Below are 12,456 nucleotides of genomic sequence, written 5' to 3' on the forward strand. Positions count from 1 at the left end.
CTCTTCCTTTTCCGGTCAGCGGCCTGAGGTGAGTGTTTCTTTGGCGAGTCTTCCGAGTGGGGAATCCTCTGGTTATCGCTGCCATCCTGGCCTCGGCGGTGCCGATTTCGAGACCCTCGGGAGGAGGACTCTCGCGGCTACTGATTTCTCCCTGGGAGCGGCGTTCTGTGCGGGAAGACGTGTCGGAGTACCCCGCTTGGCGCCCCGGTGCTCTCAGGCCTCAGCGGGGCGCGATGGTTGGGAACGGGGCTGGCCGGGGGTATAGGCAGGCTGTGGTGGTTCCCGACTCCGGAGGCCCAGTGTCTTCGCGGTGAGTGGTGGCTGCTAACGCAGCGCATTTGTGGCCGCATCGAGAGAAATTTGGGGGGGGGGGGATAAAGTCAAGTAGGGTCGAGGCTTTTATTCAGTGGCTGAACGTTAAATGTGTCGAGTTCAGCGGCGCTTAATGCGGGTAATTGAAAGTGTGGAAAAAAGACTGGGTTACGTGTGAAGTTGAGTAAAGGAGGCTTCTGTAGGGGGAGCCTGTAGAGGGTTGTAGTGGGTCGAGTTAACTTTCGTCTGAAGGATCCAGGCTTGGATTGAAACAGGCAGTGTTTTCTTCCTGAGGGTAAAAGGAATGATATCCTTGTCACTAGTCTAGTGTTAGCACTGCTGTAGTCACTGATAGTTCCACACGGGAAGAAACAGTGGATAGAAGGATGGCTGCGATGATGGCATTTCTTAGGACACCTTTGGATTAATCATGAAAACAACTACTCTCTGAGCAGCTGCGGGCAGCGTTTAGTACATAAACCGTGTAAGTTACTGAAAATATGTTGACAGAATTATCCTTGCTCGTTTCCAGGTGACCTCTAAAAATGGTTCGCTATTCACTTGACCCAGAAAATCCCACAAAATGTAAGTGAACACGAAACATTTTTTATTTTGGAGTAAGAGGCAACAAGATGCCCAGAATTAACCAAAACTTTTCTTTTTGGTATTTTTTAGCATGCAAGTCGAGAGGTTCAAATCTTCGTGTTCACTTTAAGGTATGTGAATCATAGTTATGCTCTAAAAGAGTTGTTTCACGAGTTCTAGTGAGTATTTTTTAATCATTCTAAAAAGGTAGCTGCGGTGATGCATTTCTTAGGAAACCTTTGGATTTACCGTTAAAATAAATCGATTTTGAGTAGCCACCTTTTGGTCTGTGATCATCAGTATATAATGAGCACTTTGATTTAGGATTTGTGGAATTGGGTAAAACTACCAGAGAACTGCTTGAGAACCTAGTATACATATCAAGATACAGGACACGTAATTGTAGTTCATAAGATGATGGAGAACATATTAAAGTGAATAAACATGCTTACGGTTCACTTTTTTCCACCTTCAAACCAAGCCTCCCTCGGCTCATAATCACAGATTTTTTTTCTTCATTGTATCAGCTCACGTCCTAATAATGAAAAGGTTTTGGCTGTTGATAAATGTTGACATGTTGAAAATGTTAGAATTTAATGTTTAAAATTTGTGATTTTAAAAAATATATATGGTTAACTCACAGCTTATATTATTTATACTTAGAACACTCGTGAAACAGCCCAGGCCATTAAGGGTATGCATATCCGAAAAGCCACTAAGTATCTGAAGGATGTCACTTTAAAGAAGCAGTGTGTGCCATTCCGTCGCTACAATGGTGGAGTTGGTAGGTGTGCCCAGGTGAGAATTCATAGTTGTCATTTAAAAAGACAAACTGTTAGAGAAGGTGATTGGAGGGAGTAAGGATGGCCATGGTCTGCCTTTAATCAGGCTCTTTCTGGTTGCTGTGATGACAGTCTTAGGACACCTTTGGATTAACCATGAAAAAAAACCATTTTCTGAGCAACCTTGGTGTTGGTTAAAATAAACTCATCTTGTAACATTGATTTAAATTGGGGGTAGTGACGAATGGGCTCTCTGGTTTTGTTTGTTTTTTAGGCCAAACAGTGGGGCTGGACGCAGGGTCGGTGGCCCAAAAAGAGTGCTGAATTTTTACTGCACATGCTCAAAAATGCAGAGAGTAATGCTGAACTTAAGGTACCCAAACCATAAATATCTTTATACATGTAACTTGGATTGTTACTCAGTTAAAGTTGCTGTTGTCCAGATTTATTTCCTTGATTGTCTTGCTTTCTCAAGTAGCTAAATTCTCCATTAAAAGAATTCTCTTAAATCTCTACCTCCAGTTTCCAACAGACCAAAATTTTTGTCTGTAAAGCATTTCAGGAGCATGGTCTGCAGTTACTTCAAGCTTAAGTCTTTAGAATTTCCCCCCCTATAATCCCAGTACATGCAAAAGAAACGCTTTTTTTTCCTTGAGTATTTTACCAAGGGTTTGTAAACTTTCTTGTGCCATGGACTGTTTTACACTATGGTTTGTGAATCCCTTCACAGGATATTTTTAAATACAATAAAATATGTACTATTCCAAAGGAACTGTGATTGCCACAGTAATGATTAATGTGGTTTGTTGCCTACATTCATAGTTGAGAGGCATTAAATTTCAGTTAGAAGTTAAAACAGCTATGTTTAACTGAACAAAACCTGTGTCAACAAAACAGGTTTATCCATTTGAGGAATTATCTGTTACCCTTTTGCATTTTGAAAATTGGGTCAGAACTGGAATTAATGTGGGTCTGTTCAGCTGTAGCCTTTCTAGCTGCTAAGCCTTGCTGTCAAAATCCTGTTTATCATCAAGGCTTAGAAATAGACATAGACGCTACCAGATCCTGTAACTCCACTCCTTTATGAATGCCACTTACAAACTTGGTGCATTTAGCACGGAGTTTTGCTAGTTAGATTTAAGGAAGGACACTTAGAATAAAGGTTAAAAAACTGCTTGAACAAATATGCTATTTAAAGTCCTAAGGTTTGCCTTTCAAATTATTTTTTTTCAGGCAGGGACTTGAATGATGCAGTTTGTGGTATTAAGATAAAGATGTTACCTGATTTTGTTCTAGGGCTTAGATGTAGATTCTCTGGTCATTGAGCACATCCAGGTGAACAAAGCCCCCAAGATGCGGCGCAGGACTTACAGAGCTCATGGTCGGATCAACCCATACATGAGCTCTCCGTGCCACATTGAGATGATCCTTACTGAAAAAGAACAGATTGTTCCTAAACCAGAAGAGGAGGTTGCCCAGAAGAAAAAGGTATGTTAGATTTGTGGTTGCTGTGATGACTAACTTAGGACACCTTTGGAATAACCATGAAAGACTATTCTGAGCAACCAGCAACCTCTTCTAACCATTTTATTTTGGCTTTCATGGGTCTCATTAGTTTCTTGATTAACAGTGAATAGTAACTTTGTATTGTTCAGTATGTTAAAACCATGTGATTATCTGCTTATGTCCCCACCTAGATGTCCATAGCCAGTTGAAATGCAACATGTCCAGAACTGGGCTCTCCTCCCTGCCCCCCAATAAGCTTGTTTTCAGTATATGATTACATTTAGTTCTTTAAGCCTGAAACCTGGGAGTGATTCTTCACACCCTAATGGATTTGTCTTCTATTGATTTTATCATTAAATATTAATCCTCCATCCTTGCTGCCACTTAGTTCTTACCAGCTGGGCACCGTGGCTGCAGTCTTGGTTCTCTCCTGCTTACTACTCTGATGTCCTCCTGGCTGCCCTTCTCCCCATACCACTTCTCTACGCCAAAGGACTCTTTATGTTTTTCCCTTTATGTTGAAATTTCCAATTACTCTTTCATTGAGATACAATCTTCTGGAATCTTAATAGTGCTTTTTTCTTTTCCCCAGATATCCCAGAAGAAATTGAAGAAACAAAAACTTATGGCCCGGGAATAAATGCTGCAAAAAATAAATGCAAATAAAAGTAAAAGCAGAGTGTTGGTTGTCTTAATTAGTAAATCTATTTCAAGTGTTGTCACAAAATGGATCAAATGAGTTTTCATAAAACATGCTGTTTTGCATCTTTTGTTGCTTTGCGTAAAATGGAATTAGAACATGGGGAAATTTCTGAATCTCTTTTCCACCCACTTTGAGATTTAACACACTGTACAGTCTTCAGTAGCATTTAGTATATTCATTTATGCATCCGTCAGCACAGTGAATTTTAGAGTTTTTCATGATCCCAAAGAGGAACCTTCGTAGTGGTTGGCTGTCACCTCCCCCCAGTCCGGTGCTGGGTGACTACTTGCCTATTTCTGACTGTAGATTTGCCTATTCTGGACAATTCATATAAATGAAATCACATTGTGACCTTCCTCACTGGCTTTGACTTGCTTGACTTAGCATGATTTTTTCAGGGTCGTAGCATGTACCTGTGGTTCATATCATTTGGGGCTTTTTTTCTTTTAGCTACTACTAGTGTTGCTGTGAACTATAAAAATTCCTGTGTGGGCATATTTTCCTTTCACTTGGGTGTATACCAAGAGTGGAATTCCAGGGTCATAAGGTAATTTTAATGAACATTGGAGGAACTGCAAGGACTCCTGAAGCAGTGCCGTTTACAGTGCGACCAGCAGTGGTTCGAATTTCTTCATCGCTTAGATTTCGCTGGTTATAGCTGTCCTAGTGGGAGGAAAGTTGTATACCCATTTCTTGTAAAAATACCCGCTCAAGGCTGACGATGTTAATTTCCCCTGCTCTCGAATTTAAGACCCTTATAGCAGGGTGAGTAGCTTAGCTTCAACTGCGTTCGAAAACATCCTAGCCATCACCGCAAGCTTCCCTGTTGGTGCTGAGTCACCGGTACAGGCGCTTATCCTCTCCTGGGTCCGCGTCGTAGATCTTGTTCCAGTGACCGGGCAACTGGGGAGCACAGCGCTTCCGCCTCGCCCGCAAGCTCTAAGCTGATTGCCGGGGCTGCGCCGGAAGCCGCCGCTGGCGTCACCGTTACGTCGGGTGCGTCATCAGGCTGACGCAGGCGCGCCTTTGTCGGTCCCTCTTGCGGTACCCATTGGGTTGGCTGCGGCACGTCACCCAGCGACCCTCCCTCCGGAAGCCTGGACACTGCCACTGGGGCTTGGTGGCCGCGGGTGAGCGGGGCCGGGTGGGTCCGGGCTGCGGCCGGGGCTTCGGGGTTCTCCTGCCCTCAAGGTACACCAGCGCCCCCGCCCTGTGCCTCCCCCTGCGTCGGTCTCCACCCCTTCCTGCCTCCGTCCGCCTCTCTTTGCTTCAGGATCCGCTCTCTGGCCTGCAGTGTCGGTATCACTTTTTATCGTCGTCGCCACCATTCGCTCGTACTCTCCCCTGTCTTTCAGTCCTTGCCTTTGACTTAGCCTCTCCCGCTCTCTTTTGTCTCCAGTGAAGTGATCCGCCGACTGGTCACGTAGAGGAAGTGGCGTACCCCCGCCACAGCTGCTCTTGTTCTCGTAGAGCCTCCGCCTTTTCCTGTTCCATTGTATTGGACTAAGTCGAATGCAAGAAATTCCTCTCCTCCACGTTTCAATCCATCTTTCTCGCTGTGTTGTATATTCGAGAATTGGCTTGGAGAGAGTAAATAAAATCATGATTTTATCAATTTATCACAGTCACTTTCTAGACCTTTCTAAGCCATAATTATAACAAAAGTAATCAGTACTAATTGTTCTTGAGAATTCATTTAAAGCACAATTTCAAGTAGGTAAAAACCTGAATCTTTATGATGGAGGGATTGCTTGTCATCGTATTAGCTTAGTGCTCGGTAGCATTGCCAGTTGTTTTGAAGGGTTTTAGTTGCATTTGAAAGTTTGGTAGAAAGGGGAATAACATAATTATCGTGTTTGGGGGAGAGAAAATGCAAGAGCACTAAGCTAGGAAACCAGAATTAGGAATTCTGGTTTTAGCCAGTTCTAGTTACTTGTTACCTGCAGTGTGAACTTTGGACAGGTTACAACTTTTGGATGTGTTTGGGATTTGTTTTGTTTTTTTTCTTATGGTAGCAACATTTACGTAGTACTTAATATATGCAGACACTGTTCTGAGCTTTGTATTCCTATTAATGTATCTCATCCACACTACATCCCTGTGAGATCGGTACTATTATTGTCCACTTTTTACGCAAGGGACAATTAAGGCACCGTCTGGTTAAATAATTTGCTCAGGAGCGCCATCTAGAAAATGGTGAAAGCAGGGCTCAAATCCAGGCAGCTGCCAGCCATCCTGTTTGATTATCATGCTATGGTACCTAAACCAGTAAGAAGTCTTTTCAGATCATATTCTAAATGTCTAGTAGCCAAAAATTATGATTTCTTGAAAAATGCTGAAAAAGACTCTTGCTCGTTTGGCTTATTTTGATTGATTCTTTAAAATTTTGGAACAAAATATTTGGGCAAATTCTAAAATTATTTTTATTTGTCTAGGGGACTGTTTTAAAGACTCCAGTTATGAATCCCTTATAAAAGAGTTGGTCATTCCCTGATACACATTTACATTTTTATTTGTTTACAGCTCTTGTAATTCATTTCAAAGCCACATTCAGATTGGACTATGTATACCACTCTTCACTTGGGTTGTGAATCATTTTAAATTGCCTGAGCGTAGCAGTACTTGCTCATTTACCACTAAATACTACTTAGCTTACAATATTTTGAAAATAAGTTTAACATGCTGAATTCTTAGCCTTATGCACTGTTCTCAAGTTTCTTAGTTTTTAAAGCCTTTGCTAAGGGATTAAAAATTCTTGTAAATTTAAGAGGTCTTCGGTTTAATTGTGTTATGGAAGTAGTGTTGGCTCTTTTTCAAGAAATTGCTGATCTTGAGAAATTCCAAGTTGACTTCTAATTATCAAGGAAACTTAGGTGTTCATTTTTGGAAATGGACAATTGACTTATACCAATATTACTAAATAAAACTTTTATTACTCAGTACCCCTTTATTGCCATTAAAAAGAAAAAGCAAATCTGTCAAGGGAGAGTTGTTGGCTGGGAAAGGCCAGCCAGTATGCAGCCTAGAGGTCTTCCAAAGTGATATCTTAGTGAGTTCCATATTACAAGATTTGCCCTTAGCATTGTTCAGTCCCTGGAGATGATTAGGCCCTGGGAGTTAATTCACACTAAACTGGCGTATGTCAAAATTACCAAATTCCTTAATGTTTTTGTGCCTCCTTTTCTTTATCCGTAAATGGAAATGCCAGGGTAACCAACCTCACTGGGTGTTTTGAAGATTAAATGAGTTGATACATGTAAAGGGCTTAACTGCCTAGCACCCCGCAAATGATGGTGTCATTCCTTTATCATCAAATTTATGGTTGTGGAGCAGTGATTGGAGAGGTTTGGAGGCAGGCACCTCACTATTATTTTCAGGTCTACCACCTGTTATTCCTTTACCTTGTAGTTAGCAGCATTTTTATTTAATAGACTTGCTTTAAGCTAATACCTATAGTGTGATTTAAGTTTTTCCTTCAGTGTAGAAATAGTCTTTTCATATATCTTAATCTAGGTAAATTCCTTCAGTCACTACTCTACGATGATCTAATTTGTTCTTTCTTCTTGTTTATCAACAGTTCAGGATCTCAAGCCTGGGACAATGGTGTGCATTCCCTGCATTGTCATTCCAGTTCTGCTCTGGGTCTACAAAAAGTTCCTGGAACCATATATATACCCTCTGATTTCCCCCTTTGTTAGTCGTGTGTGGCCTAGGAAAGCTATACAAGAATCCAATGATAAAAACAAAGGCAAAATAGACTCTAAGGTAAGAATACTAAAATGCCTTGAATAAGGGGGCGTGGGGATGCAGGATGAAATACTTGGCTTTTGGAAAGGCAAGTTCTTCCAATCAGAAGCTTCATTAATGTGTCTAAATTCCCTTCTTTTTTAAAATAGGGGTTTTGGATTTTTATTTGTAATTAACGTTTGCTTTAAACTAAGGTTTTAAACTAGTCCTCTGATTGATTCATTTGCTTCTTGCTTTATGGCCAAGATAATAACCGGTATTTCCTGAGTGGTAAGAGTAATGGTAAATAGTTAATAAAAGACAAGAGATGATTCTAAAATAAGCCAAGTTTCACTGACTGATAACTTTGATAAGAGATTTAATTGGTAGGATCATAGAGGTTTTTTTTTTTTTTAACAAAATGGAGTTATTTTTTTAAATGAGTATTTAGACAACTCTGTTGTCTTTAGTGTTGGTGATTGTTAAATACAACTTTGTGTTCAATTGCACAAATTCAGCCATCCTGCACATTTCTAGAAGTAGTTTTTCCATTCTGAAGTTATTGTCTGTTTTTAAAGAGTATATGTCTTAAAATGTATGTCTGTTTGTTGTAATAGTATCTAAAGTGGTTTTTCATTTTAGGGTGCAGACATAAATGGATTACCGACAAGAGGACCAACAGAAATCTCGGATAAAAAGAAAGACTAATGTGATGGTCCCAAAGGATCTCATTGTTTTAAAAATGGATCTGATAGTATGAAGCACCTTCTTTGTACTTGTCTCTGATCTTTTTCCCTGAAACCAGAATTTGGGTTAGATAGTTTAGATATTTACCTGACACTAATCAGGAAATACCTGGTATTTGTATTCAAATGTAACTAGTTATATTTAATGACCTCATTCCTGAGTTCCATTTTCATTAAAGTAGCTTTCATTTCTTTTATTGCATTTTTAAAAATATGAATGAAGAAAAGGTTTGTGCCAGTAGACACTGTTACTAAATCAGTCCCTAAAAATCCTTGGGCCTCTAGCTTTTATTCAGGCTCTTCAAATTTGAGGAGTATAATTTTACTGTGAAAGAGTGCAGTGAGACTGTGCAGTGAATTGAAAGGTAGTTTTTGGAGATGATAATGACTTGAAACATAAAGATGTAATTACTGTCTCATTCAATGGAGCAGCTTATCTATGAGAGTAGTAATTACTGTTTATTGCTCTGAGGAAGATAGAAAAGACAGGGAAATGGGGTAACCTCTCTGAAAAATGGAACATCTTTGACGTAAATGGCTAATGTATATTATAAAATTCTAATTCTTGTCGCATTCCTTCTGTTCCTACAAATGTATTAAATATTCAGTTTAGCTTGTTCTTTTTTCTTTTAAAATATAAATACTTAAAAGTAAGATTTTTTAACCACATCAGAAGTCAGGATTGTAATAGTGTGATGGCATCTGGATAGTTATGGGGCAGCGATATTTTTTTTCTTCTTCTTTTTTTTTAAAGTTTAGATTGTATCAGTTACTTTGTTCCATAATAAGACACCAAAATTCGTGGTTTTCAGCAACAGTGATGTGACTGGACAGTTATTTGCTGGTTTGAGCCTCTCCACATGATCTTTCATCCCCAGGCCTCTACATGTTAGTGTAAGGATCTATAAATATTCAAAGACGATGAGACATATCTTTACAGAATATTTATTTTCACTGAAGCAAGGAGAAGTTAGAAAGGACTCCCCGCCTTGGGTCCCCAGGGGAGTCCTGGGTCCTAACTGAGGCTCTGTTAAGCTGTGTCTGGTCAAGTCATTGATCCACCTTGGACTTCCTTTGATATAAATGTGTTTCATCTTTTCTGCCCCAGCCTACCTAAGGGATAAGATAAATTCTCATTAGTAACTAAATCCAGTTAATTAGTTTGTTTTTTAAGATATTAAAAACTATGTTATGAAAATAGCAGATGTTCATAGTAGAACAATGCAAGGGCAGGTTAAATGAAAAGTTAATGTTCTTTCTCTACTCTCATTCCTTTGTTCTAGCTCCACAGATGTAACCACTATTAGCTTTTTGTATAGCCTTCTAGCAACTTTCTTAAAATATATCATTTTTTAAAAATCAAATAAGGTCTATAATGTCCTTACTCCCATAGTCCCCAAGGGCTTTACTCATTTAGCTCTTGCTTTTGTTTAGGATTTATCTTCATATTTTAAGTGATACATGTATACTGCAGTTTTTGGAGCTATCAACTTTAAACATTATTGACTTCCTGCCATGGTTGAGATATAGGTGTTTTACACTGTAGTCCCTCTGCTTCTCCCACACATCCTCCAGATATGTTTTTGTAAATTTTGGTTAAGTCATTGATCAGTGTGTATATCATTATGCATACTCCAGATGTTTTCCATTTGCCCCTCCAAATCTCTGCTCCCTCACCCTACTCTCCTGCTCAAGAAAGCTGTATGGACTACATCAACAGGCTTCCTATGACCTCTGGGATCTCTTGGTTTGGCCAGTGGTATCTGCAGCAGGAGATGGGAGGGAGGGAAGGAAAGAGTTTTGTTCCATAATAAGACACCAAAATTCGTGGTTTTCAGCAACAGTGATGTGACTGGACAGTTATTTGCTGGTTTGAGCCTCTCCACATGATCTTTCATCCCCAGGCCTCTACATGTTAGTGTAAGGATCTATAAATATTCAAAGACGATGAGACATATCTTTACAGAATATTTATTTTCACTGAAGCAAGGAGAAGTTAGAAAGGACTCCCCGCCTTGGGTCCCCAGGGGAGTCCTGGGTCCTAACTGAGGCTCTGTTAAGCTGTGTCTGGTCAAGTCATTGATCCACCTTGGACTTCCTTTGATATAAATGTGTTTCATCTTTTCTGCCCCAGCCTACCTAAGGGATAAGATAAATTCTCATTAGTAACTAAATCCAGTTAATTAGTTTGTTTTTTAAGATATTAAAAACTATGTTATGAAAATAGCAGATGTTCATAGTAGAACAATGCAAGGGCAGGTTAAATGAAAAGTTAATGTTCTTTCTCTACTCTCATTCCTTTGTTCTAGCTCCACAGATGTAACCACTATTAGCTTTTTGTATAGCCTTCTAGCAACTTTCTTAAAATATATCATTTTTTAAAAATCAAATAAGGTCTATAATGTCCTTACTCCCATAGTCCCCAAGGGCTTTACTCATTTAGCTCTTGCTTTTGTTTAGGATTTATCTTCATATTTTAAGTGATACATGTATACTGCAGTTTTTGGAGCTATCAACTTTAAACATTATTGACTTCCTGCCATGGTTGAGATATAGGTGTTTTACACTGTAGTCCCTCTGCTTCTCCCACACATCCTCCAGATATGTTTTTGTAAATTTTGGTTAAGTCATTGATCAGTGTGTATATCATTATGCATACTCCAGATGTTTTCCATTTGCCCCTCCAAATCTCTGCTCCCTCACCCTACTCTCCTGCTCAAGAAAGCTGTATGGACTACATCAACAGGCTTCCTATGACCTCTGGGATCTCTTGGTTTGGCCAGTGGTATCTGCAGCAGGAGATGGGAGGGGGGGAAGGAAAGAGTGAGGTCAGGGTATTTATTCCCTTGGCTCCTTCCCTTCAAGGTCTCTTCAGGTCAGATGTGTTCCTCAGCCAGAAGTCACTGTACCTCACGGTGACCAACTCCACATGACCCCTTTCAGTTTCCACTAATACCTCCCTTTCCTTGTCTTTTTGGGCCTAGGGTTGATGGCATCTGTTACTACTGGCTTTGGGTCACTGCTTTATCTTGAGCGTACCATCTGCTTCTTGCTGGACACTGATAGGATGAGCAGGTGACTACTGCTCACTGCATAGATTGTGAGTGTAGTGCGATTGAGTTTCCCTTCACTTAGAGCATTGCTTGCCTGCAGTTACTCATTACCTTTTTCTCCCCGTACACTTCCTCCATTGACTAGTTGTTGCCCAGGCCCGAGACACAGTGGCAGTCCTTGGGACTTTTCTTCACCACTCCTGTGTTGGATCTCTTGTTCCTTGGATCCCATATCTTCCTCTGTTGGTTTACTCCTTCATTTTTCCTGTAGCATACCAGTTTTTCTAATTCAGTACTCTTAAAAAGTTGAGATGGATAATTTTGAAAAGTGATCCCCCAGATCACTCCAGTTTGTTTAAACCTACCTTCCTGAGAATCACCGGTCTTCTAAGGCCTTTTCTGCTTCTAGCAGTCTCCCACTAGAGCACTGGTTCCCAATCTTGTATTTTCACATACTAGTAAAAAAATATTTTTTAAAAAGTTGAGGGGGCTGCTACACCGTTACCAACTTTTTATTTTGCCAAGCGGGAATATATTAAAAGGCTGTGACTTATTATCACCATTATTTCATAAAAGAAGACATTTTGACACCAAAAGAGTGAAGAGGAACATGGGAATAAAGGATAATAGCTCATTAGTGTGAATACATTTATAAAAGATATCTTTGTTTTCGTGAGAAATTCACAATTTTGTCCATATTTTTCTTTCTTTTTTTTTTTTTTGTCAAAAGCTTTTTCTGCATCTCTTGAGATGATCATATGGTTTTTATTCTTCAATTTGTTAATATGGTATATCACATTGATTGTGTATATTGAAGAATTCTTGCATCCCTGGGATAAATCCCACTTGATCATGGTGTATGATCCTTTTAATGTGTTGTTGGATTCTGTTTGCTAGTATTTTGTTGAGGATTTTTGCATCTCTATTCATCAGTGATATTGGTCTTTAATTTTCTTTTTTGGTAGTATCTTTGTCTGGTTTTGGTATCAGGGTGATGGTGGCCTCATAGAATGAGTTTGGGAGTGTTCCTTCCTCTGCAATTT

The 12,456-nt window shown here is 39.8% G+C and overlaps 2 protein-coding genes across 3 annotated transcripts; both read left to right on the forward strand.

Annotated features, from left to right (window-relative positions):
• Positions 1–3: 3 nt before the first annotated feature.
• Positions 4–3,860, forward strand: RPL17 (ribosomal protein L17). Of its 2 annotated transcripts, XM_007465594.1 has the most exons (7): positions 4–28; positions 845–897; positions 988–1,028; positions 1,561–1,695; positions 1,954–2,052; positions 2,976–3,167; positions 3,778–3,860. In XM_007465594.1, the coding sequence occupies exons 2-7, from the start codon at positions 858–860 to the stop codon at positions 3,823–3,825; spliced, it is 555 nt and encodes a 184-aa protein (XP_007465656.1). In that variant the 5' UTR covers positions 4–28; positions 845–857; the 3' UTR covers positions 3,826–3,860. The 2 variants fall into 2 exon arrangements, with proteins under 2 accessions (XP_007465656.1, XP_007465657.1); XM_007465595.1 differs by lacking the exons at positions 4–28; positions 988–1,028 and having other exon boundaries at positions 3,778–3,854.
• Positions 3,861–7,471: 3,611 nt separating this feature from the next.
• CUNH18orf32 (chromosome unknown C18orf32 homolog) lies at positions 7,472–8,620 on the forward strand. Its single transcript, XM_007465593.1, has 2 exons — positions 7,472–7,653; positions 8,257–8,620. Exons 1-2 carry the CDS (start codon positions 7,489–7,491, stop codon positions 8,320–8,322), a joined length of 231 nt encoding a protein of 76 aa, XP_007465655.1. The 5' UTR covers positions 7,472–7,488; the 3' UTR covers positions 8,323–8,620.
• Positions 8,621–12,456: the final 3,836 nt, after the last annotated feature.

The sequence above is a fragment of the Lipotes vexillifer genome, unplaced genomic scaffold, assembly GCF_000442215.2.
Source record: "Lipotes vexillifer unplaced genomic scaffold, Lipotes_vexillifer_v1.1 scaffold36, whole genome shotgun sequence".
In the NCBI taxonomy this organism is placed as follows: domain Eukaryota; kingdom Metazoa; phylum Chordata; class Mammalia; order Artiodactyla; family Lipotidae; genus Lipotes; species Lipotes vexillifer.

What these genes read in the sequence shown, in the direction of transcription:
- RPL17 (XM_007465594.1), top strand. Translation starts at nt 858, where the DNA reads ATGGTTCGCTATTCACTTGACCCAGAAAATCCCACAAAAT. An exon ending in GAGTTGGTAGGTGTGCCCAG is followed by an intron (nt 1,696 to 1,953) that starts GTGAGAATTCAT and finishes TTTGTTTTTTAG; the next exon opens with GCCAAACAGTGGGGCTGGAC. An exon ending in AGAGTAATGCTGAACTTAAG is followed by an intron (nt 2,053 to 2,975) that starts GTACCCAAACCA and finishes ATTTTGTTCTAG; the next exon opens with GGCTTAGATGTAGATTCTCT.
- CUNH18orf32 (XM_007465593.1), top strand. Translation starts at nt 7,489, where the DNA reads ATGGTGTGCATTCCCTGCATTGTCATTCCAGTTCTGCTCTGGGTCTAC. An exon ending in AAGGCAAAATAGACTCTAAG is followed by an intron (nt 7,654 to 8,256) that starts GTAAGAATACTA and finishes TTTTCATTTTAG; the next exon opens with GGTGCAGACATAAATGGATT.